Source organism: Solanum stenotomum, chromosome 9 (genome assembly GCF_019186545.1).
Source record: "Solanum stenotomum isolate F172 chromosome 9, ASM1918654v1, whole genome shotgun sequence".
Lineage (NCBI taxonomy): Eukaryota > Viridiplantae > Streptophyta > Magnoliopsida > Solanales > Solanaceae > Solanum > Solanum stenotomum.
In genome coordinates this window covers 51,744,278-51,770,313 of record NC_064290.1, presented here as the reverse complement: position 1 = coordinate 51,770,313, position 26,036 = coordinate 51,744,278, and the positions used below count along the sequence as shown (strand labels likewise).

Sequence of the window (26,036 nt, the reverse complement as noted above, 5' to 3'; positions counted from 1 at the left end):
TTGAGCCTTCATACGGTTAGGGAACCTTTGGCGGAAAATATTACTATATAATTTTATATATATATAGTAGATGTCGAATTTCCTTCGATTAGTTCATGTGTTTACTTCTTCAGATTTTGAACATCTTTATTAAAAATTCTAGTTCCGCTATTGTTGTTATCCGTTTATATATGAAATATGCTATTTGAAATAATCAAGAAGTATATTACCCTCAAATATGAAGTAATGGTACAAATTTAAAATAATACATAGATAATTAAATGATGAAACTGTTAATTTTTTCTGAAAATTTGTGAATAATGGATCAAAAGTATACATTTCAAGTAGCGGACGGTTAAATGTGCTTACTCAAATAATATAGAAATTAAAATCAGACTTTATCAATAATCGAGGAATCAAAGTGTCACTACAAAAAAATTAAAATTAGCTATGAATTTCATTGTTATTTTGTCTCTAAATTTGTGAGAATTCTTAAGCAAGTTGATCAGAAAGGTACATTTTAAGTAGTTGAAGATGAAATATACTTGATCAACTTAACACACAACGATCAAAATTACACATTATCAACAATCGAGGGACTGCAGTATCACTATAAAAAAGATTAAATTAGTTATGAAGTTCGTCTTTGTTCTGTTGCTAAATAATTCATAGCTAATATAATATTTAAATAATTTCTTTCATTTTTCATAAATTATATTAGCGATGAATTTTACTGATTATAAAAATTTATCTGTCGCTAATTTCTATTTTTCTACTAATAGGTTGCAATTATCTCTTAATAGTACTAACAAAAGGGCTTAGTTGAAACTTGAAACTAATAAATGTGTTATTATCAGTCTTTTGTCATGTAGTTGAATTAATCTTTTTTTTATTATATACTTTTCATATTTTTATAATATGTTATTCTGATGAATATTTTTGGTGTGAAACAATGATTAATCACACAGAATCCTTATGATTTTTTGTCATAAGAAGCATAGGACAGGATGAGACAATGTTAACTGATTCCACACACATCATGTTTACTTTTTATGAGTGGATAATGCATTGCTAATTAATTATTAGTACTAATTAAACAAGATGATAATGCTTGATTATTTTTTAAACATTTTCTTGGATCACCTTTACATACACACAAATCCCAATTAATCAACTTTTTAAGCCCTAATTAGGATCAATTACTAACACCTCCCCTCCTTTTTCATCTACCTTTCAAATTCACATTTTCCAGCGACCTAACTTCTTTTAAAATTGATTTCGATCGGCCTCAATCGCGAGCATGAAGGAATGAAATCGATCCATTTTTCTAGCGACCTAACTCTCTTGTGTGCGTGCAAGCCTAAGCTATTTTCGTGCTCTTTACTACTTCACTAAAAATACAAGATCCTTAAAAAAAAAAAAAAATTATTTTTTCTTAATCAATAAAGTATACTCCCTTTAAAATACCAACTAATTTCTTCCAATATTGACTTCAACATGTCTCACATCTACCTCGCGCTCGTGAAAGAGTAAGATCCACCCTTTTTACCTAGCGACCTAACTCTTTTGTGCGCATTCAAGTCTAAGCCATTTCTTATATAATACGAGTACACCAAAAATACAAATTCCTTACAAAATAAAATAATAGTAGTATTTTTTTTTTATTAAAAATCAATAAGAGACACACGCTTGAGATACAAACTTATTTCTTTCAATTTTGACTACCACGTTTTGAATGTCTTATAATTAATTAATATGGAAATGACAAGATAATAATAGTGGTTGTTAGGAGATATAAATCAATAAATCATTTAGAAGACAATGAGAGACTAATACGTGACATTGTCAATGCATCCAAAACTCTCCAATTCCATATAATTGTATTTAATTTGAGAAAAAATAATCATTTTACTCACTGAATTATTAATTTTTTATTTTCTATTTTTGATCCTTGTGCTCTTCAATTAATCATGTTTAACTCTCGACCAATATAATTGTATATGTAATGCCCATAGCCAAAATAGAGAACCCCACATTAGGTGGGGGTGGGGGATGGGGTTAAGAGTGGGTGATAATTAGGTGTGTGGGAGGGTGGAGAGGATACGATCAACGTGGAACGTCATTTGTGAAACTTATTTTCTTTATATCCATTACGAAAGTCATTTTCTAAATTTGTAAGGAACTTTTTTTTTTCTAGAGGAAACGTTTTCCTAAAAAGTTAATCAACCAAAATATGAGAAAGGTGAGTTGTGACATAATTAATAATTAATCGACACTACTTACAAAATATTGTATGCATATTTTCAAATTATTAGTTGTAAGCATTCTGTAGACCTTGAAATTTTATGGAACTCTACAAGGTGTGTTGGATTCCAATTAGGATTCTAGGAGGCTATTCAACTCTAAACTCCAGTTTATGTCTATATAAAGGATATTATATTGTTGGGTTCTGAAGGGTGATTGGGCGTCATGCGGAAGCTTACTATTTGCAAATCATATGATTGATAAATCAGATATCAAAAACTTATACTAAAAATCAAAATATTATTATATCAAAACTAATATAAAGAAAAACATTGAAACTTTAGAGAGAATAAATCTCCCCATAAACAAGACTCTTAAACGACTACATTGTGGATTCTATTATGTTATTGTGTTAGAAGAAACAAACATATATTTATAGAGTCCTAAAACCTTTTCTTACTAGAAAAAGAGTCCTAAAAGGAGAGAATAAACCAAATATGAAAGAATATTATATTTTCCTTTCAAGAAAAGTAAAAACATTTATAGTAATGTTTTATTTTTTCTTTAAGGAAAAATAAACCTTAAATTATGGTAAGAAAATCAGGGCAAAACCCTAACATATATCCCCTTGAAGATGTATCTTGAGTATTCTGCAAATTCATTAAATATTTATAGAGAGATCAATCAAAATCATCTTAGTTCGAAAAATATGCCACGAGCGACTCTTGAATCATGGATAAATCTTATGAAAAAAGAAATCATGGATAAATCTTATGAGAAAATAATCAAGGAATCAACAAAATTGTACTAACAATCTTGATGAATAAAATTATTTCTTCATATTTTATTTGTAATTGCAAACTTATTTTTTGTCACTCTAAAATTTATTGAAAACACATACAAATTCTCTTTCAAAATATTAAAACCTTGAAATCTAAATTCACATCAACAATTTTTTTTTATCTTTGCTCTCCTATTTGAATATCTCCATTCTTAAAAAACCCAAAAAAAAGAAGAGTCCATTTTAGTAGTAGCACTTTATTTTAATAGTAATAAAAAAGAGTATATGGAGCTTTCAAAGTACAATAAATAAATAAATAAAATAATTGGTGTCACTGTGTCAGTGAATATTGATTTTGTCTTACTTGTGTCACCAAAAATGAACTAGACATATATATATATATACACTCCATTTATATATAAATATATATATTTGTGTCCCCTAAAGCGGCAGTAGCTTGAGCTATACTAGTAATATTTTTAGATGAGGAATTCTTTTTGATTGTTATGTTTGATGGAAAACAATAGAAAAGAGAAATGAAAAAGAAAAGTAGTACTCTCTCCGTCCTAATTTATATAACAATATTTGATTAATATCATCTTATTAAGTATAATATAAAAAAAAAAATTGAAGTTAAATTGTTATCTTCGTCATGAACCAATCTCATATTGGTGAAAATATGTCAAGGGGTAAAGCATGTTTTGGTGTCACACACTTCTCGTTTGAGGTTTCAACAAATGCTATGAAGCTTGTCAATGGAAGGATATATACGTCCTTTTTTCTTTGGTATATAGTATATACTATATAGTATGCATTGAGATCATTATGAAATTCACTTAAAATATCACGTTACACTTGTTGTCCAGAAGTTTTAAAAGTTTTCAGTCATTTTTCGTGACTCGCTCATTGGTTTGTCCTTCTTCAAAGACGTCACAATCTCGCACTTAAATAAGAAATTATTATTCCACACTTTGATCCAAAAAAAAAAAAAACCAATCTATATTGGTGTTGTTTTACTCTTATTGAACAAACAAAGTTCATAATGGAAATATTTGATACAAGTCTATCATCTACTCAATTGATTTGACGTAAATATTAAGTGTTCAGCTTCTCATTTGATATTCGATATCTACATTGGAGTCCGACTAAATCTGAATTCACATCAGGAAGTCTTACATTAGGAGGTAAAACACTCCCTAATAAAGGTGACTCTATATCTAAAGGATTCGAACCTAAGACTTCTTGATTAAGAATAAATGAGTATTTATCACTGCATCACAACCTCGTTAGTTTTTGTACTATCATACATAAGAAATACTATATGTCTGATTTATTTATGTGAATTCAATTCTTTCATTGATTTGTCAAGTTGACCAATTGAACAAGGACCATATATGTAATGGCACAAAATGTGTTGGTCCACTTGTATGAAGTGTCAAACTCCTTGGCCTCTACAATTAAAGCACACAAGGTACATTTAGACTAGTGAAATAAATAGTGAAAGGATGTGTCTGCTATAAAGGAAAAATATTTTTTGAAAACAAATACTTTTTTTTTAGTATTTAATAAGTTAAAAAAGAAATTATATTATCCAGCAAAATATGAAAAATATTTTCTAAGAAAAAATAAATATGCAATTTTGCTAACATAATTTTTCATAACATTTAGATTAATTAAATATGAAAATTGGAAAATATTTTTAAGTAAAACTCAATGTCCGTTTTTGTTGACGTATTATCAAAGCAGAATTAATCTCAATAAAATATTCCGTCCTAAGTGTGAAGGAGGGGTGCGTGAAGAAGTCCTACACCAATAATAGCACTTTTTTTGTTATTTCAATTTTAATATCATGATGTATGGTATGCATATTTTAATAAAATGATATTTGATACGGTGTACAATATTTATAAAAGAATTGCATTATACCATACTGAAGTATATATATATATATATATATTATTGGTATTATAATAAAAAATATAAACCAGCATTTGCACAAAATTAATTGTTAATGTTGGAACTTTGATACTCTATATTGATTAAAATGTATTTGTTGTTTAATTTTTTTAATAAAGGAAATTGTTTGTAATTTCTTTTGAAATATTTCTACATAGATGTGTTAACATGATATAGTTGATTTTTTTTCTTGAAAAGCTGAGTTTATAATTCTATATTATATGAGTATATATACAGTGAAATCAAACAAACTATGGCTATCGATTTATCGTGCCACAAAATATCAAATCATACTAAATTAATTACTCTCTCAGTCTCATATTAGTTGATCGCTTTTCATTTAGTACGGTGCTTACAAAAATCATAAATAAGAAGATAAATTTACTAATTCACCCCTTAAAAAAACTTCTTGAGAATTTTATAAACAAATGCGAACACTTTCAAAAAGAAATATTACAAGGGTAATATAGGAAAAATTTAATTAATTTTTTCTTGATTTAGTAAGGTAGACAACTAATATGAGACAACTATTTTAAAGATGATAATCAACTAATATGAGACAATAAGAGTAGTTTTTAATTTAGTATAGTAATAATTTACTCTATCCATTTCAATCCGTTTATCTTACTTTTCACTTTGACTCCTTTTTTCCTTTTTGATAATTCGATAATTTCATTTTTTTTCGATGACATATTTAAGATTACAAAATTAAAAATATCTTGATATATTTTATATATTTTGAATTTAATTAATTTTAACCATCTTCCACACACGTAAGGGTTGGCAAAATAAAATGTGAACAAGAACAAGCGTGTAATATGAATAGTGGACTTCATAAACAAATGGAAAAAAAGTATGAAATGATGTAATGCAGCGGATGAAACTACTCTTTCATGAATTATAAATTTTGATTTTAAACCTCGTATAAAAATAATTATAGGTGAAAAATTGCTCCCCCAGAACCAATCTTACAAACTACAAATTCAACTCAATCAATTCTCAATACGAATATTAAATATCAAGTGAAAAAAAATCTTAAAATATCTAGAAATATAAAACAAAGAAGAAGATTGATGTACAACAAAGATGAAGGCGTTGATTGATGAGTGATTGCCATAGCAGTGACGGCAACTACACCAATCCAATTAATTAAATTAAATTAAATTAATTAAAAATACTTTCTTTGTCTCAAAATATAGTATTACACTTTCCATTTTTTAGAGTCAAACAATTTAAGTTTGATCGGAAATTTACGCATAAAATCTTTAATTTTTCTGAAATGAAATTTATATATTTGTAAATTAAATAAAAAGTATTATAAGTCACAATAATTAATAATTTAAAATATTTAAAAAATTTACGATCAAAAAAATTTTTACTTGAATCTCGATATTCAAAACGAACCACATAAAATGAAAATGGGAGGGAGGAGTAAGAAAAAGAAGTGGGTAGGGGACCAATCTAGCGTAGCTACTATAAGTGGACACGTGGTGAGACAGAAATGTGAGCCCCATAATCTTATGTAAGTGTAGTATTCATATTAGTTTTTCTTTTATTTTTTCTTACTTTTTCGAGCCAAACATCTATCTGAAATAGTCTCTATATTTTAAGATAAAAATAAGATTTGCATGTATGCTATGAAATTGTATTGAGTGTAATATCTAACTTGAATCCTCATCCTTTAACATGAACCAACCCTAACTCGTTTGATATCTACCAAGGACATGGGGTTCGACTCTGATTATACTCTAAAACTCAACTCCTGACCCCAACCCCAACTCTCCACCTAACCTGAAAATAGACTCCTAACTTTGATTTACGATTCGACTTTTGTCTCCGATCCTGATCTGGATTCCAAGTTAGGGTTAGGAGTCTGGTCTTGAGTGGGGGTTAGTAGTTGTGTTCGGGGTCAGGGTCATGAGTCTAGTCCAAAATGAGGGTTGGATTAGAATTTGAGACGAAATCTCGTGACAATTTTAAGAATTACATCCTATATTAGAATTGGAAGTTGAGCTTTGAATTGGGATTATTTAAGTCAAAATTTGAGCCTCGTGTTATAATCGATCGACAGTGAAATCCCAACTTAGAAATGGGAGTTGAATCTCCAATTGGGGTCAGGATTGGATAGTAAAATTGTAAGAAAGTTTTAGAAAATGTTGTTCTCATTTGACATAGGAAAGTAAGTTACTTTTATTAAATTGAAGGAAGATGTTAAAAAAATTAATTTTCAAAATATTTAAGCTTTTTATATATTTTTAAAAAAGACATGTCATATAATTAAGGTGGACCAAATAGTACACTATTTTAATTCTTGTTTTTTTGGACTTAGTTGGGTGCATTACGGCGCGTGCTCCTGACAATGGTCCCAATCACACTTGGAAGCGAAGTCACGTAGGGTCGATAGTAAAATGTTATAAAATATTATTTATATATAGTTAAAATTATATTTTATTTTTATATAATAGATATTTAATTTTTTTTATTTAAATTTTGTTTTCATATTTTATATATCATTAGTAAAAGTTCTGACTTTGTCACAACGTTTCGTTTATATACCGGGAAACAGTACGGAATTTGAGACCACTCTAATAAGGCTAATACGCCTCTGCCTACCTTAAACATTTTTTTTGGGTTTTCATTTTTACTGCTGTTTGGTGCGCGCTCTTTTTTACTCTTCTATACTCTTTTTACATTTCATAATTACGACAAACTAAAAAAAATAATGTATCTGTTTGTAACAAATTTCAAAGTGATAGAAAATAAATTGTAATTACTAATAAAATATGAAGAAATCACAAATAAAATATGAAAAAACATGATTTTATTGATAAATATTACGGGTACAAATCTCTTCCTCCCTTGATTCTTCTCTCTTTTAGGATTTATCCATGATTCGAGGGTCGTTAGTGACGTATCTCCCGTATTTGAATGATTTGGACTTGATTTCTATAATTTGAGGGCCGTTAGTAGCATATTTCTTGAATTGAGATGATTTGAATTTGATCTCTTTACTAATATTCCATGAATTTGTGAAGAAATTTTCGAGATTTGATCTTGGAATCCCTTGATCTTAATGGATATTCCATGAATTTGGAGAATATTTTAGATCTTGATCTCTTTATGAATTTTTGAGATGTCTTTTCAAGGTAATATAATACCATTTGTACAAGCATGATGAACTACGGTTTAGGGTTGACTAACTTTCAAAAATTTCAATTGAAATTGAACACATCTTATAGAGTTTCAACTCGAATTGAACACGTCTCGTATGCCATGAAAATTGCATGCACAATAATCAAAAGGATTCACATCTATATGTGTAGTATGCATCTGCACTCACAAGTGAAGCGAATCCGAAAACTAATTTATGAAATGTTAAATAAGTCTGATTTGATTAGTATTGATTGACTCGATAATTTATTGTAATATTTTTATACCTTGCTACATGTTTGATTAAATAATTTTTTACCAATATAGTAAGGAGTAAGGACTAAGAAGTGACATTTCATCTGTGGCAGATTTATAATTAATGTTGATGAGACTTGGTATGCATGAAATTAATTTTTGGCCTATTTATGATTAATGATGATGAGACTCATTCTAAAGGAAAATTGTGTATCTCTTTGTTTTATTACGTGGTGCACATGTTAAATAATTTTAGGAATAATTGGTGAATGAATGGGTCATATTTAATCTCAAAATACTTTCATCGTTTCAGTTTGTTTAATTTACTTTCTCTTTTACTTTGTTAAAAAAAAATTATTAGCAATTTTTTAAAATTTTAATTTTTTACATGTTATTTTTAAGACACTAAAATTAAAAGACAATTTAATACATTGACATAATTTTAATAAGACTTTAAAATTTAAAAATCTTTTTTTTACTTTCTTAATATTGTGTCAAATCAAAATAAATTATAACGAAGAGAGTATTTATTTATGTTTCATTTCATATTAATTATTATATTGTTTGTTGTAGTTTCGTTTTGTTATATCTGTTACTTTTATTACTATTGTTTCTTGTACTTTAATTATTACTTCTTTTTTGAAATTGTTTTGAACTATTTGTTTAGGTCGAGAGTCTATTAGAAATAACTTCTTTTTATCTCTAAAGTAGAGACAAAATCTATATATACTCCATCCACTTAATTTTATTTGCTTGTGTAACGATCGGGTTTTGTCGTTATAGAAAAGCCAATGGGGAAAAAATTTGGGTTGGAAAACTTTTTCGTAATAATTTGGAATTTTTCAACGTAATCCAGATTTGGACGAAATCAGAGTCATTAAGGTGTAGGAAAATCTGGTAGCAATTGGGTAATTTATTTATAATTCTGGTTACATGATTGGTTAGATAACTCGTTAAGGAACCCGTACGACTTTACGAAATTAATTCAGGTGAGTAGAACTCCCGCAATCGATCTTAGCGTGAAGGATATTTTTTGAGCGTCGTGGGTTAGAGGTGTGTTGTGAAGTGGGGATTTTGGAATTATTAAAATAGCTCATTGTATCGTGCAATCCACTTTGGCGCTGAATTTTGTCGCTCTGGTGGGGCCGCTGTAGCAGGATAAGGGCCGCTGTGGAGGGCCAGACGCGACTTAAAATCATAAATAAACCCCTAAACGATTTTATTATGCACTTTTTTATTTTTAGAGCTAAGGAACGAACCTCAGGCGACTCCTAACATTTTTCCACCATTCTTGAGGCTAAATGTAAGTTTTTCACTCCCCTAATCCATTTTTCGATCCGTATAATGTTATAGAATGGGTAATTATCTATGAGGGAAGGTTTTGATCTATATTCTATGGTGAAAACAACCCTATTTGGATACTTGGGATCATGGGTATGATCTATGATTGTTAGAATTGTTAGTAATTCGGATACTTAGTGATTGTTTATTGATTTCCGTGTTATTATGATTGTTTGTAGACCAAGAACAAGCGGAACGAATCCGGAAAGGGAAGGATCAAGTTTCTCAAGGTTTCAAGCTTGTTTCGAGGTAGGTGATGATTGTGATTCTATGATTGTGTGATGTGTAGTTCTTGTTTCATTATGATACATGTATGTATATGAATGTTGCATTATTGATCACACTTGTTGTAAATGAGATAGATGAATGATGGTTCCCATGAAATCATGACTTAATTGTATGATCTCGAGGATATACTTATGATTGTGATTGTGGTGTGTTGAATGGATCGGTTGCTACGTTCCAACATAACTAGCTTGGATCGGTTGCCACGTTCTGGCATAGTCATTGGACCGGGTACTACGTTCTGGTATGCTAACTGGTTGAGTTTGGGTTCTATGAAAGAACCAATGATTTGATATAATTGTACATCTTGAGAAATGTGAAGTCATTCATTGTTAGTAAATGTTGATAATATTATATATGTTCGTTATATGCATATGATTAATTGTTGTGATGACTTATGTATGTTGCACTTAGTGGGATAGCCGCGTGATGCTACCAGTACACTGTGGTTGCATACTGATATTGCACTTGCTTTTATTTTTGTTGAGTACAGGGCATCTTCAAGCGGCTACTGACAGACCTCGCTTAGGAGATTAGTGATCGTCGTTCGAATTCAATGGTGAGCCAATTCTTCTGGGCTGCCATGAGTTCTCTTTTCGTCTATGTCCATATTTCGGACTTAGACAGTTCTATTAATTATTAGTACATTAGTTGGGGTTGTATCCCTTCTTGTTTAGACTTGATTCATTGTTAGAAGTTTTTGTACATTGATTTTCGGGTTCTAGGCATTACTTTCGCATTGTTAGTTTATTATTGTTAGACTTTTGTTAGAGTTTATGGGAACTCTATTTCTTTCCTTAGTATTTTCCTGCTTTTCTGTACTTAAATGCCTTAGTTTTGGTTTAGTTGCTTGGTTTGAGTTGTAGTAATGGTTCTCCCACCGGGGGGTTAGTGTGGGTGTTAATCACAATGGTCTGAATCGTGACAGCTTGATTTTGATTTATTACAAATATATACTAGTAAAGAAGATCCAAGGAAATGAGATAATTGAAACAATCAATAACAACAATAATATACTCATAAATTCTAGGGATAAGAGTCTGAAAAATATCTCAATTTTGGTCGAATTTGTTGTTGCGATACTAAACTTTCATGAGGATCTATTACCTCCCTAGACTATTTAGTACCGTATTTTTTATCCCTGAACTATTTAATAGTGTATTTTAAAGGTATATATGTGTCTACGTGAACACATTATTATTTATAATTTTGCATTATTTTTTATGTCCACGTGGGCATATATATATGTTTAAAATACGGTATTAAATAGTCTAGGGAGGTAATAGGTCCTCATGAAAGTTTAGTATCGCAACAACAAATTCGATCAAAATTAGGATATTTTTTAGACACTTATTCCTAAATTCTACTAAGAGAAATATGAAAATAATTAAATATATACGGACTTTTACTGTTACCCTACAAATAAAGAAACTATTTTCGAATAAAGAAAAGTCTAAATAGAATATCTATTACTACTTTTTAGTCTATCCTTTCTTTTCAAGCAAGAAGTTCAATTTGGATTAGAGCGTGTATAGTAGCCATATGCCAACAATGAACACATCTTCCATGAGTTGGAGACATATTGGGTCTTTATTGAAAGGATGATATTTTTTTACTTATTGGATATGTTGGATAAATATAGATAGTTATAAGATAAAATTTTAGGATAAATTACATTGTGATATAGTATTTAATATCAGATGAAGGTCTTTTGAAAATAATATTTCTAATTTTATGATGTAACAGTAAGGTCTGTGTGGATTTTACCTTTCTCAGATTCATTTGTGAAATTTTACTAAATATATTGTTATACTAATTATTATCGGATAAGTTATTTTTAATCAAAACATGAAATAACAATATCAGAATTAGTTAGCTTGAAATAAAATAATGAAAATAACGAACTTATATCTTTGTAACCAAAATAACTACTTCTTAAAATTAAGCAATACGTATTATTTTTAATACAACAAATTAAACAAATAGTAAAAAATATGTAATTTCAAATTGAAGTTGTGTTTCTGGATCATATTTGATGATTTTTTTTATATAAATTAAATTATTAACGCAAACATATAAAAAAGACAAAAAGAAGAAAGAAAATAGTAATGCTTTTGTTAAAAATTCACATAACTCTTTTAATGCCAAACAAGAAAAAAGAAAGAAAAAAAGGAATTCTTTATTTTGCCCATATTGTTTGTTTTTTTGTGCCCAAAAAAAGATTATAAGACGGCCGAATATACCTTTGCAATTTTAAATATCTTATAATACCATAACATTTATTTCATACATAAATAAAAGAATAGTAGTCATCTAAAACATATTTTGTATAATTTCATAAATAAAATCTAATAATAATAATAATATGTATTCCCATTTTTTAAAGATAGAAAAAACTTCACAATTTAAATAGAATATTTCAAAGACAACATAATAGTGAAAAGAGAAAAATAGTAACAATAATAATAATAAAGTTCTTTTTAATAAAAATTACTCCCGTTAGGAAATCAAATGCCCACCAATAATATTCAACAGAAAAATTAAATAAGTAATTTTTAATAATCTACTAACTTTTTTTAATTTCCAAAGTAAAATAATATCGACACACACTATATTTTTATTTAAATAAATATTCACATACCTTTACATATATATATATAATATTATGTTATCTAATATCACGTCTTCAATAAATTTCGAATCTAAAAATATCAATCAATTGAGTATCGTGATTGTATGAACATAGTGTATATATATATATATACAAAAACAACTGTTATAGTAAACGCTGTTGTTTTTTTCCTCTATTTTCTTTCTCTCTGTACTTTTCTTCTTTCTGTACCAAAAAAAAAAAAATGAACAGAAACCATTGAACACTCTATAAAAGAAAAAAGAAAAAAAGGAAGCCATAGCCATGGAGTTTCAGGACCACTTTTCTCAAGAAATGGCTCTTCATCAACAACAACAGCAGCAGCAGCAGCAACAAAACGCGGTATTGCGTTCCATGTTACCTGAATCTCCTCATCACGACGTTCGAAAATCACCTCCGACTTGGCTCAACACTTCTCTCCTTCGTCAACAACACAGTCAGTTCGCCAACGCATCCTCACCTTCCTCAGCCGCAGCTGCTGCTGCCGTCGCCGGAGGGAACAATTTCCTTCATCTCCAGACATCTAACTCCGACTCGTCAAACTCTAACCAGTGGCTCTCACCTACTGCTGCTACCGGCGGTGGAGGTGGGCATAATGATGAGTTATCGGAGTCGATGAATTTTGCGAAGAAGATGAGTCAACAGCATAGCGGAGGAGGAGAAGAAAACAACAATAATAATAATGAAGAGGAGAACTCGTGGGAGAGAGAGAAATGTAAAGCGGATATATTGAATCATCCTTTATACGATCAGCTACTGTCGGCACACGTTTCGTGCCTGAGAATTGCAACGCCGGTGGATCAATTACCGAGGATTGACGCGCAGCTAGCTCAATCGCAAAACGTGGTAGCCAAATACTCTGTACTTGGACAAGGTCAACCGCCTCTAGATGATAAAGACCTCGATCAATTTATGGTAAACACAAAATTTCCTTATTTTTCTTCATAATTCTAAGCTTTTTCTTTCCTGGTAACGAAGAAATTTCATTTTTCTTTCTTCTTCTTTGTTTGTGTGTAGAGTTTTAAAATTAATTTTTGCTTGATATATTTAAGACTATTTTTATCTAATTTGAAAATATTGTAGTTTTACTTTGCGGGTGTTAATCCTTTCTAAACTCCGCTTATGAGATTACACTGGATATGTTGTTGTAAGGAGCTAATGTCAAAATTTACAACAACATTGGATATGTTAATAGTTGTACTTCAGAAATCTGTAATACTTCTATGAGGATTGAGGATGGTGAAGTCTTCTTTTGGGCTTATAATATTCATAATATGCTTGAAAGGTGAGCTCGGCCGGCACAAAATTTTGGCTTTATTTGATGATTTGTAGAATTGAGGTCATCAACAAATGTTAGTGTGGAGTGAAATGAATGGACTGTTGTTGATGTCATTGTAATGATTGGATTTTGCGGAAATACCATTTTAATTCCTGGAGTTAAGATATTTTTTTGGATGTTTAATTTTGATTGGCGTAGCTGATGTAGGAGAGTGAAGAGAGTTGAATAAAGGTTCAATCTTTGGCTTATCCTGTCATTTTAGTTATTGGAAGTCTTCACATGAATGTGTTTCAATTTGAAGATTTGTTTTTGAACTGACTAAACTAAGATTTTTCGATATGAATTACTCGGTTGATTGTGTTATTCCCTATCTGAATTGTGGCCATAGAGAGAAGGTTTTGCTTAAGATTGATGCTTTATCTATATGTGTGGTTTATCATGTGAATGTGGTGGGGTATCGTAGGTGGCAGAGTGATCATTTCGCTATCATGATGCACTAAGTTTAGTCTAGTTTATGGCAATTCCTGAATTCATATAAACCTGTAGTGGAAGAGCCACTTTTGTCCTAGGATTGTCAATTTTATACCCTTACACAGTATTTATAGGTTATATTTTTATGTATATATATATATCATATGTTGAATTCCTTTGGTTTCTTCTTGTATTTACTTCCTTATCGACAATCCTGGCTCTGCCAATGTAAACCTTTACAATGAAGGATATAGTTAATCTGGTCAGGGTAAAAGATATGGCCGTGAGCAGCTTCCTATGTTGTTAAACTACTTCTGTTGTGCTTTGTGATTAACCAGAGAGGTTAGCATGTTGGTTTTTTAGGCCTTGTGAACTAATCTTTTATAGAAATTTGATTCCTAAATCACATGCTCTGCATCGTTAGATTCTGTCCAACTAATAGAGAAAAGGTTTGGACTAGAGAATTTGGCACTGGATAAGTTCTTTTCAGCTGTGCTTCTATCCTGAGTATATTTCTACAGGAATATATTTGAGAGTTCCAACTATTAAGATCTTTATATAAATATCTACATGTCACATCAAAAGAGGAATCTTTTTATCCTATACACTAATAATTGACCCCTAATGTAGGGAAAATGCTTTGGAGAATCTCCTTGAGGCATCATGTGGATATGTTTGTCTTTTATCTGTCGATCTCTCGGTAGTAGTAATGGTGAAGTAGTTTAACTAACAATAGTTTCTTTCAATGGGAGTGAAGAATGGAAAGTGGATTATCTTTCTAACATTTTGAAAAAAATGAACAATTTACAAAGGTTATTATTTAAAATAATTCATGTGCTGCGCACGAATTTTGAAAAGCCAACGTTGTCTTAAACTAGACATTGAAAAATGAAGAAGAAACAAATTTTGTATTATTTCTGAAAGATGCTCTTGCTGTTTAATTTTGTTATGTTTATAAGAAATTACAGAAGGAAAAAAACAAATTTGTATATGATATTTGAAAGATACTCTTGCTATTTAGTTTCTTGAGTTGAGGATCCATTGGAAACAGTCTCTCTTACCCGTACAAGGTAGGGGTCAGACCCCATTTGTGGGATTACATTGGATATGTTGTTTGTTGATTGCTCTTGCTATTTATCTCTATCTTATGAGTATGTACTAAATCAAGAGTTCACATCATCTTTTTGCTTCGAATTTTGCAGTATGTATTGTCTATAGACACCAACAGTTACAGAATCCTTAAGCTTAAGTATTCATAATGTTGCCAAGTCAATAGTAACTATGAACCGCAAGTGTCGGTATAATTGTTAGCATTATAGCAAGTTTGTCTTGCTCAAAAACACAAGCGTACTTCCTGTACATGTTACCTCATTATTTTGTATCTTCTTTAATGGTTTCTGATATGTAATAACATTTTCATGCACACATTTCTGCATTTTTTTTCTCCTTTTAATCTTAACAGCAAATTATACAGTTTATATCCACATTAAGAGATGTGATATGGTATCTCATACTTCCTTTGTCTCTTCCTTTTGTCTTGCTTCTTGTGATGCAGACGCATTATGTTCTGTTGCTCTCTTCCTTTAAAGAACAACTGCAACAACATGTCCGTGTCCATGCAATGGAAGCTGTCATGGCTTGCTGGGAGCTCGAACAATCTCTACAAAGCTTAACAGGTGACGTCATTGTCTACTCCGTCTTTTTATTTTGTCAGTTTTGTTTTCTAATTGATTTTATTCCTCTTGAAGCCTGCCTATATTTTGTTTCTTCATGTTAAACTCTTAAAGTTAAAAAGCTTAGATCATATTTCAATTTTATACTGTCTGTCAGATATTTCCTTTCATTCGTATTTTCATCTTCATCCCTTTAATGTTAATATTACATCCATTGCTATGCCAAGACACCATTTGTTTGTAATTATTACACTACAACCAACCATATGCGATACTCATGTTTGCCTTATTATAAGCTATATTGTTAGGACTCTCCAAAAATCTTGATGCAACCGTATCGGATCCTCCAAAAAAGCACTATTTTTTGAGAATTTTCGACACGTACTTGTTGGTAATTTAAGAGGCCAGTAAACATAGATTATAAGTCCTTCGATTTCTGTTGCTATTTGTCAATTCCTTCTACCTCGATTATTGTTTGTTGTTACAGTTGGTTGTTTTTGTTGTTATCTGTTATTTCTTTTGCTTCCGTTACTTTTTTTTTAGACTGCTTTGCACTGTTTTCCCTTGAGCCAACTGCCAAGGGTCTATCGAAAACCACCTCTCTACCTTTGAGGTAGGAGTAAAGTTGGAGTACACTCACACTCTCCAGGTCCCACTTTGTGGGATTATACTCGATAAGTTGTTGTACGTTTGTCCGAATTAATAGGTCGATAGCCTCATTCTTCTAATTTAACATTGTTTCTTAGTAATGACTAATGACACTTATGTAGTCATCTATCACATAGTCAGTAAACTGTTATCATTGCTGAAAAGAGAATAAAAGAATGTCTGCTCCACCAGCTTTTCGACAGTTACATATGCATGTAGGCCAAGTGTGTGTTGCAGACTTTTATAATTACTCAGATGATCTGTCAACAGGGGTAGCACCAGGTGAAGGTACAGGAGCAACCATGTCTGATGATGATGATGACCAGGCTGATAGTGACACAAACTTTTTGGATGGAGGTTTTGATGGACCAGATAGCATGGGATTTGGTCCTCTTGTACCTACTGAAAGTGAAAGGTCCTTGATGGAGCGTGTTAGGCAAGAACTCAAGCATGAGCTCAAACAGGTAAAAGAAACATAACTTTTGGATGTTCTGATACTGTCCAAAAACATAATAATAAAATTAATACAATAGAAATAGTATTGTACCCTCTGTTAATGGTTTTAAGCTTTTAGACGCGACGGTCACACAATTCAACAGGTAAGCTAAACAACATAAGTCATGCATTCAAGTTTCACCATCACTCATTATCAAAAACAATTCGTATGCTTAGAATCGGGAACATGTTGACATATACAATTAAGTAAAATACTCTCTCTGTTTCAATTTGTTTATCTTACTTTTCTTTTTGGTTCGTTTGAAAGAATGTTTCTTCCCTTTATTGACAACTTCTTAGTTCTAACTTTTAACTTGACATGTTTAAAACCACAAGATTAATTAACATTTTTGTATATTCTACATGTCTTTAATTTTTTACTTCAAGATTCAAAAGTCTTGTTTACTTTCTTAAAACTCCATGTCAAGTCAAAACTAGACAAACAAATTGAAACGGAGGAAGTAGTAGTGTACCCTCTCTAAGCTTTTAGATGAGGTGGTCATACAATTCAATATGTAAGCAAAACCCAGAGAACTCTTGGTTTCAAGGCTTATTAATCACTCGTTATCAAAAAGAATTACACCTACGCGTGATATGTTGTAAACATAACTAAGTAAATAACAATGTATCCTTTCTAATGACTTTAAAAATTATACTGAGATAGCTCGAAAGATAATCTAAGTTTCTTTCTCTCTAAAGCTAATGAGTTTCTTGATTTTGTTTTTCATTAAAGGGCTATAAGGAAAAGATTGTCGACATTAGAGAGGAAATTTTACGCAAACGAAGAGCAGGAAAGCTGCCTGGTGATACTACATCTGTCTTGAAAGCTTGGTGGCAATCACATTCTAAGTGGCCTTATCCAACTGTAAGTACCAAAGAAACAAAATTTCTATCAAATTTTACTACTACATCTCTCAAATTTTGTTCAATGTTATAGGAGGAAGACAAAGCACGATTAGTGCAAGAAACAGGTTTACAACTGAAGCAGATAAACAATTGGTTTATTAACCAAAGGAAAAGGAACTGGCACAGCAATCCATCAACATCTTCTTCTCAGAAAAGCAAACGCAAGAGGTAGATTGATCAACATTCTTTTCCCCCTATATGCTCGAACTCTTCAAAACTATTTACAGGTATCTGTCGGATTCTTCAAAAGCAATTTTGAAGGATTCGACACGGTACGACAACACCTTTGGAGGGTCCAAGTAACATAGTTTTTCCCTTAATCACATGCTATGTTGCTCGAACTCTTCAAAATGCTGCTGCATCTGTGTTGGATTCAACACTCACGCGTGGCATGTATGAGGAATCCGAGCAGCATAGATCACATGCTTTAAGATTTAAGGACAATGTAAGGAAGGTTACACTATCAATTTGTTTGTTTAACTTGTCTGTCTGCTTAAAAAGAATGCCTCTTTTCTTTTTTGACAACTCTTTTATTTTAACTTTCCAAGTAACATGTTTAAGATCATCACAAGATTATAAGACATTTAATTTAAGATTGCAATATTCAAAAGTATTCACTTTCTTGAACACCGTGCCAAATCAAAACTAGACAAACAATTTGAAACAAAGGGAGTAACATGTTCTAGCTGTTAGCATGTCCTATTTATAAGGTCACATTGTAGCTATCTTTTAAGCAACCTGATCGATGTCTTACCCATGTAACTATCTTTTAGGCGACTTAATAATATAAACTAGTGTATAAAAATTAAACTCTTTAATGCTAATCTCGATATTCGATAAAAGTAGTGCAGGTGAAATCAAGCAGTAAAAAAGACATGATGAAGAAGAATATGAAGTTTGTGTTCTAGCAAGTGTAAAGCTTCATCACAAAACCAAAACATGAATGGCTAGAATTTGGGAATTTGAATTAATGAGTTTTTGGCTGTGTGAAGGAATTGACCACAGAAAGTTCCCAAGCTGACCTGGTTGACTAAGATATGCTTTAGAAAAAAAAGAGAGTATAGATACTTGTGAAAGTAATACTAGAACTTTCTTATTTTTATGAGGTTAATTTTCTATGTTTTAAGCCAAATATTTTAGCACAACAGGTTTCAGTTTATATAATTTTGTTTTGTATCAAGTATTTTGGTGGCTATGTTGTAATTTTGAATGCTAGTGTTACTCATTCTTGTGAATAGAAGTTGTAGATTATAATTACTTGTTCCACTGAATTGTGTTGATTGAGTTATTTTCTATTGATATATATTACTTATTCTCTAAATCATTTTAAAAAGCTTAAGATTAACGTCAACTAATATGGGTATTGCGATGGCATACTCATAAACATAATGTTATTTATACATCATTTTAATTATTTACATATTTCACCATCAAATTAGCTAAACATTAGTTGGTGAGTTATTGACTTTAATATGCTCATAGTAGCTTTCAATTGTTTATATTTAGTAGCTAGTAGAAGAGCACGACATAGATATTAATTAGTATGATGTACTGTTTAATGACATGGTTAGGTACTAATTTGGAACAATTTTCCCTGTTAGTTGAAAAAAGGTTACAAAAGAAATACAATTATTATCTACCTAACACTAATATTATCGAAAATACGTAGGAAAAAAAGGACTAGGGTGAAGATAAATGCTTTTGAAAGTTAAATAATTCTACCTACAGAATATAATTAGTTTGAGGTGCGCGTTATTGAGGATATTTCACCTACACAATGAGTAATATTATCAAGCATGTTTCTAAAATTCATTAAGCTCTTATCGTGAAAATGAAAACATAAACTAGTTATGTTTCCAACTTGTTAATTTGAGCTATATTCATTTTTTTTTTCTGAATATATTTAAATAATTTTATCTCTTCATCTTATTTTCCGGCTACTTCATTTTTATTACATGAATGCGTAATTTATGGACAAATTATGTATGATGACTAGACTTATTAGTGTTAGACAAAAAGAGGGGTCCATGAAAGAGAGAGACACAAAAAATATCTAGATTTTTATTACATTTATCGATTTAATTAAATTATTTAAACTATTTCTTAATTTGTACGTGTCATCCTGTTAAGCTAGCTCTTTGTATCGTCCATCTAATTGATGGTATTGGTTCCATCACTTTCATAATGAATGACATCTAGAAGACTATTAACAATTCAAAACTTTTTAATTATTTAATTAAAATGACAAGTTGAAAATGCATGAATATATTAAGAAAGTGTATTCTTAAAAGGTATTGAATGAATTAGGCATTTGAGTTTCAAAGTTAGGTTTGATTGTTTGAACTTTAGTAGACATATAAATTTGAAATATAAGACATCTTAGTCAAAATTTAGATATAAGTCTAAAAATTAAGTGCACAAACATTATGTCAAACTTAAATATCACTACAATAAAAATAATTTTAGCATCAATAAATATGTATATTAACAAAGAGTACTAAAGCTTTTATCGTCATTAGTCAAATGCCATTGGATGCAATATCGCTATAGGTTTTAAGAACACTTACAAAGAGTGTTAATTGCTACTAAAAACATATTTAGTGACAATTAAGTTGTTACCAATTTACCATTTATTAATTGTGGCTAAAGTATGTATATTTGATAGGTAGAGTTTGATATCTCTCTTAACCATTATACTACAAAATATCAAGGTAAATGAACAATACCGTTAATTTCATCAAATTTTGGTTCATTTAATGTATGTAGTAGTTTCAATTGATTACACATGTATTTTAAAAAATATTAATCTCATTGCATAAAGTGTAATTTTCACTTTAGTTTAACTGTATGATTGATCCTACAAATGTAAAAAACTATCATTTAAGCATAATTTTCTCATGTTAAGATTTAGAGTTTCAGAGCTATCAATAGGGATCAGTCTGATCCCCAAGGCTTTGAAATTTGACTAGCCCAATCTTAAATGGGCCGCGAATTGGGTAACCCACCTTTTAAAAAGAATTAAATGTTAGGAAATTTGCATATATTTCATTAGTTGAATAACTAATTACTTAGATATACTATGATTTGCAATATTATGTATTTTTCTAGATTTTGGTATCTCCAGATACGTCTAGATATATGTATATCGGATAAATGGGATCAAATGTAGCAAATCTCGCTTGTTTCCCTCGCCACTCTCCCATGGTATCTCATATACATGTGAATCACTCCTGATACATACTGATACATGTGTGTAGTGTAATTTGCATGCATATGGGATAGATATGAATCTCGCTTGCTTCCCTCCCCAATCTTGCTTGCCTCCCTCTCCAATCTCGCTCGCTTCCCTCCCCAATCTTGCTTGCCTCCCTCTCCAATCTCACTCGCCTCTCTCCTTATTTTTGTGTATCTGGTAGCAAAAATATATGTATCTAAGTGTAAGATACGTAGGAAACTCTTAATTAGTGGTAAGATACGTAATATTTTGAAAGTATAAATAATAATAATACATATGGCACTGAAGTATATCTAATTATATAGTTTTTTCTTAAATGTTTTAAACCTAAATTCGAACCTAAAAATGGCAACTTAAGTATTTACAAGATAATATACATAGTATTACAAGACAAGATATATAGTTTCTCAATATTACTTATTAAGTACTACTACAATTATTCAATAATTACAATTTTTAGTAACTTCCATTATGTAGGAAATTTTTGCATTGATTTATTGGTTTCAACATAATTTTAGTTGTATATAGTATTTTTCTTATTAGAGTTAATAGTAAAAGTTTGGTGGTCTGAACGATTGAAAGAAAGCAAATTAAATTCACTCTCTTTGTTAGGTTGGAACTTAAAAACGGTAAGAACTGGAAGGTTGAAAGGCAGTTAAGAATTGTTTTGCTATTTCTACTTACGAATAGTCATAGTAATACTCTTATAGTTTCTTGTCTTTACTATCTGTCGTTTCTTGTACTTCGATAATTGTTTTCTTTTATTGTAGTTACCATTCCTTTCTCAAAATATTTTGTTATGTTCTATAATATTATATCATGACTTCTTCACTTTAGTTATATTCTTTTGCGAAGTGCTTTTTTTTCCTTCTATTCGAAAGTCGAAGGTCTATTAAAAACAACGTTACTTGGTTATTCATGTTACTCATTATTTTAGGACAAATGAATCTTCCAAATATCTCTAAAAACGTAGACAAGTTGGCCACAATAATATTCTGGTCAATAATTTTAAGAAACATTAGTACAGTGTACATACAAAGAATTGAAATTTCTTCAATCGTTCACATCGTGGGATGCACAAAGCTTGGTCTTTAAAGGCGGCACCATCAATAATTGTGATAAAATAATAAATATTTTTTATGTCTAATTAAAAATTTTAGGTTTAATTCTTTTTGTATGAAATTTTTATTTAGTAAAAAGCATTTTATTTTTAAAATGAAAATTTTCAACATAAATACAAATTAATTAGATCATAAAATGAATACCGAATAAAGGGTGGTACAATCATAACTAAAGTTTGTATGAAGGTGGTGGCACATGTTTATTCTGAGCCGCCTTAGGCCTGCTTTTGTTTTAATACGGAGTATCACGAGATTAAATAACATTTTGAAAATTTAATATATATTTTTAAAATTTTGTGTCAAATTAAAATAGAATAAATATAATAAATTAAAATAAAAGGAGTATTAATTAATTAATATAAATATATTTTATTTTATTCTGTATTTTGGCAATAGAATGAAGTGTAGTTTTCTTTTACTTTACTTTTACAATAAGTTACTAAATAGTTTTCTTACTTTAACATGAAATGTTTTATTCTATATTTCTAGATTCGTTTCCTTTGCTAAAGGAATAACGAAGTGAACTTAACTTTAATATAAAAATCAATAATTTTCACCATACAAGAATAATTATTGCACATTATGACTTGTTAGTGCACATTAGTTTTCTTATTTTCAATAAAATAGAAGGAAAAAAAAATAGTAAACATGAGATGTTAGATAAAAAAGAATTCACTTAAAACAACATTCAATTACTTCAATTAAAAATGGCCAATAGGCTTTTAACATTACATATAATTCATATATATAATATATGTATATGTATATGTATAATCATATACAATCAACTAACTATATAAGATAAGAAACATACAGAATGAATTAGATAAATTATTTATTTATATAAAAATCTCCAAAATAACAATAAAAGGATTTATTCAATGATCACTATAAAACTAGCCAATTCATAACAAATTTGCAATATATCTATTCATGAGTTTTAAAAAAACACATGAGATGTCTAAAAATTTAGAAAACAACCACTTTATAAAAAGTCTAAATACCTTATATATGAGATTACACTAAATACGTTATTATTGTTATTGTGTTAGCTTATAATCTTAAGATCAAAACATCCAAAACTAAATATAAAGAATGGTTAACTAATCACAAGTTCACAACATAAATTTATTTAACTATAAAAATGGTAAAAAGGGGAATTTTACTTCTACAATAAATTTAATTAAATTTATAAAATCAATTTCATCACCATTTTCTCCCGTAAATATACAATAAATGATAAATGACGATTCTCCAATAATTATCACAAACCAGCATTTTTATTTGGATTATTATTAGCAACAAAACCAGAAAAAGGAGCAGCAAATCGAGATGAGAAATTACGTAAAAGCCCATCATCATCATCCCTAACATCACCACCGCCATTGTCGAAATTGAGAGCATAACTATCTGAATCATACTGAAACTGCGTCGTTTTAGCTGAAGGTTTCTTAGGATTACAGTATTTTCCGATCTTCCTTACCAAATTCTTCCATTTGGGTCCAGCTACAAGTTCAGAATACTCTTTCAATTCCTTCATATTTTTCACTATCCATGAATCTCTGTTTTCTCTTTCTTGGAGCAGAGAATTTGCTTCTCCTTCTTTTTGGGTTGATGGGAAACAGGGGAATCTGAAACAGGCGCACCAAATTGAAGAGGGTTCTTCGTGAAAATAGGATTCTGTTCCTTCTTGGGCAGTTTCTCTTATGGGTGAATAAGTGTTGTTCATCATTTCACTTGAAAATTCAGCTGAAAAATCGATCTGGGTGTGTGTATTTTGGGGTATATTAGCTGTTCTTCGTTATGCTCTGTTTAATATTCTTGAAAATTCGATCTTGGTGTGCGTTTGGGAGGTTTCGAGGTGAGAGGTGGGTATATTTGCTGTTCTTCGTTATGCTCTGTTTAATATTCTTGAAAATTCAGCAAAAAATTCAATCTCTGTGTGTGTTTTTGGGAGATTTGAGATTTTGGGTTTGGGGGTTGGGGGGGGAGGAGGATGAATGGTGGTGGATATGGAGAAAGATGGTGTGTATATATATTTTGTGTGAGGAGATGGCTGAGAAAGATGAATGAAATGATTGAGAAATGAGGTGTTTTTGATGATTTTTCTTTTGACTAAGTAAAGATTGGTTGATTATTTTCAGCAATATATGGTTTATTATATCATCTAGTCAATTATGGACATTTATTATTGTTATTTTTAAGTGTAATATTTATTCTCTTTATGTCTAGGATGTAGTTGGTTATTGGTAGGGATGGCAATGCGCGGAGCGGATGCGGGGTGGGTTTAAACTATGTGGGGCGGGACGGGGCGGGTTGAAGTGGGCTTTTTAAAAATTAATACGGGACGAGGTAGGTTGCGGATATATGTGATTTTTATAAGTGATAGAGCATTATTTATTAAGATAATTTCTATATATCTATTAAAATATTTGAGATAGTATATGAAAATGGTTCAATAACTAATAATACAATTTCTTGCATGTTTTCCAATTGACCCCTAAAAAATAATTTTTAAAGTCACTATCCTATTAAATTAATACAACTTAATGAAAAAAATAATTTATTGTTATAAATTTTATTTTTAGTATCAAACTTAACTAAAAAAAGAAAATATTAAAAAAGTTATGCGAGACGGGTTTATGCGGGGCGGATTAAAAAAATTGCGGGGTTAAGCTCAACCCACCCCACCCCCATCCCGCACCGCCTCATTGCCATCCCTAGTTATTGGTTTAGGCACGTAAAAAGAAGATATGCAGATATTTAAATAAGAAGGTGTGAGAGATTAGTTATGAGGCAGGTATGAGAAGTGAGATAAAGGTAGGTCGAAAATTAGACAAGAGGGTATGAATATTGAGAAATAGGATAATACGACGCACATGTTTAATATGATATTGATGTAGTTTATCGAGAACATAATTTTAAATTAGAAGGGTATGAATGTTGAAGATTAGGATAGAAGGTTAGCAAATAGTTGAGCGTTGTTTAGTTGTGTTTTTATCAGTGTTGTTATTATTATTATTATTCTACTATCTTGTCTATATCTATTGATTTTATTATTATGTGTTGTTTTTGGTTTTGGTTTTCATATTATTTATTACGATTATCCTATACTTGAACCAAAACCTTGTGAGTTAGATCATCGTACCTATGATTAGATAAGTAAAAAAGAATAAAGGAGTATTTAAAAAACTTTGATAAAACATCAATCCTTCAAAGTCAATTCATGAAATAAAAAATAAAAAATGCATCAAAAGAAAAAATAAGACTTAACTAAAAATAAATCTACTATTATAATCATAATTATAAGACTATTCAAGAAAAATAAATGTTACACACATGTAGGGAAGTCTCGAAAGCTAAGAATAAAAAGGGAAATGCAACTAAGTGTTCACAACGCGTTGAAGGATATGTATAGACTATACTCATCATTTTGGATATGACTTTTTCTTTTTTTGATACCAAACATTACTTATTATTTATATCTATAACCTACTTTCCTTCGATTAATTAAAATTCACGTTGAATAAAGTTGGTTAAATCCCTTAAAAGATGAGAGAGATCGGA

General features: G+C 30.1%; 3 protein-coding genes across 5 annotated transcripts in view; 1 reads left to right on the top strand and 2 right to left on the bottom strand.

The window, feature by feature from the left end:
* Positions 1 to 26,036, bottom strand: part of LOC125876353 (uncharacterized) — a 226,402-nt gene that overhangs the window by 140,736 nt on the left and 59,630 nt on the right. The gene's annotated exons all lie outside the window — the stretch shown is intronic.
* On the top strand, positions 12,767 to 19,373 carry LOC125876362 (homeobox protein knotted-1-like LET12). Its single transcript, XM_049557541.1, has 6 exons — positions 12,767 to 13,556; positions 15,947 to 16,067; positions 16,983 to 17,176; positions 17,941 to 18,072; positions 18,145 to 18,281; positions 18,960 to 19,373. The coding sequence occupies exons 1-6, from the start codon at positions 12,906 to 12,908 to the stop codon at positions 18,979 to 18,981; spliced, it is 1,257 nt and encodes a 418-aa protein (XP_049413498.1). The 5' UTR covers positions 12,767 to 12,905; the 3' UTR covers positions 18,982 to 19,373.
* LOC125876390 (uncharacterized) lies at positions 23,731 to 24,508 on the bottom strand. Its single transcript, XM_049557574.1, has one exon. It carries the CDS (start codon positions 24,199 to 24,201, stop codon positions 23,734 to 23,736), a length of 468 nt encoding a protein of 155 aa, XP_049413531.1. The 5' UTR covers positions 24,202 to 24,508; the 3' UTR covers positions 23,731 to 23,733.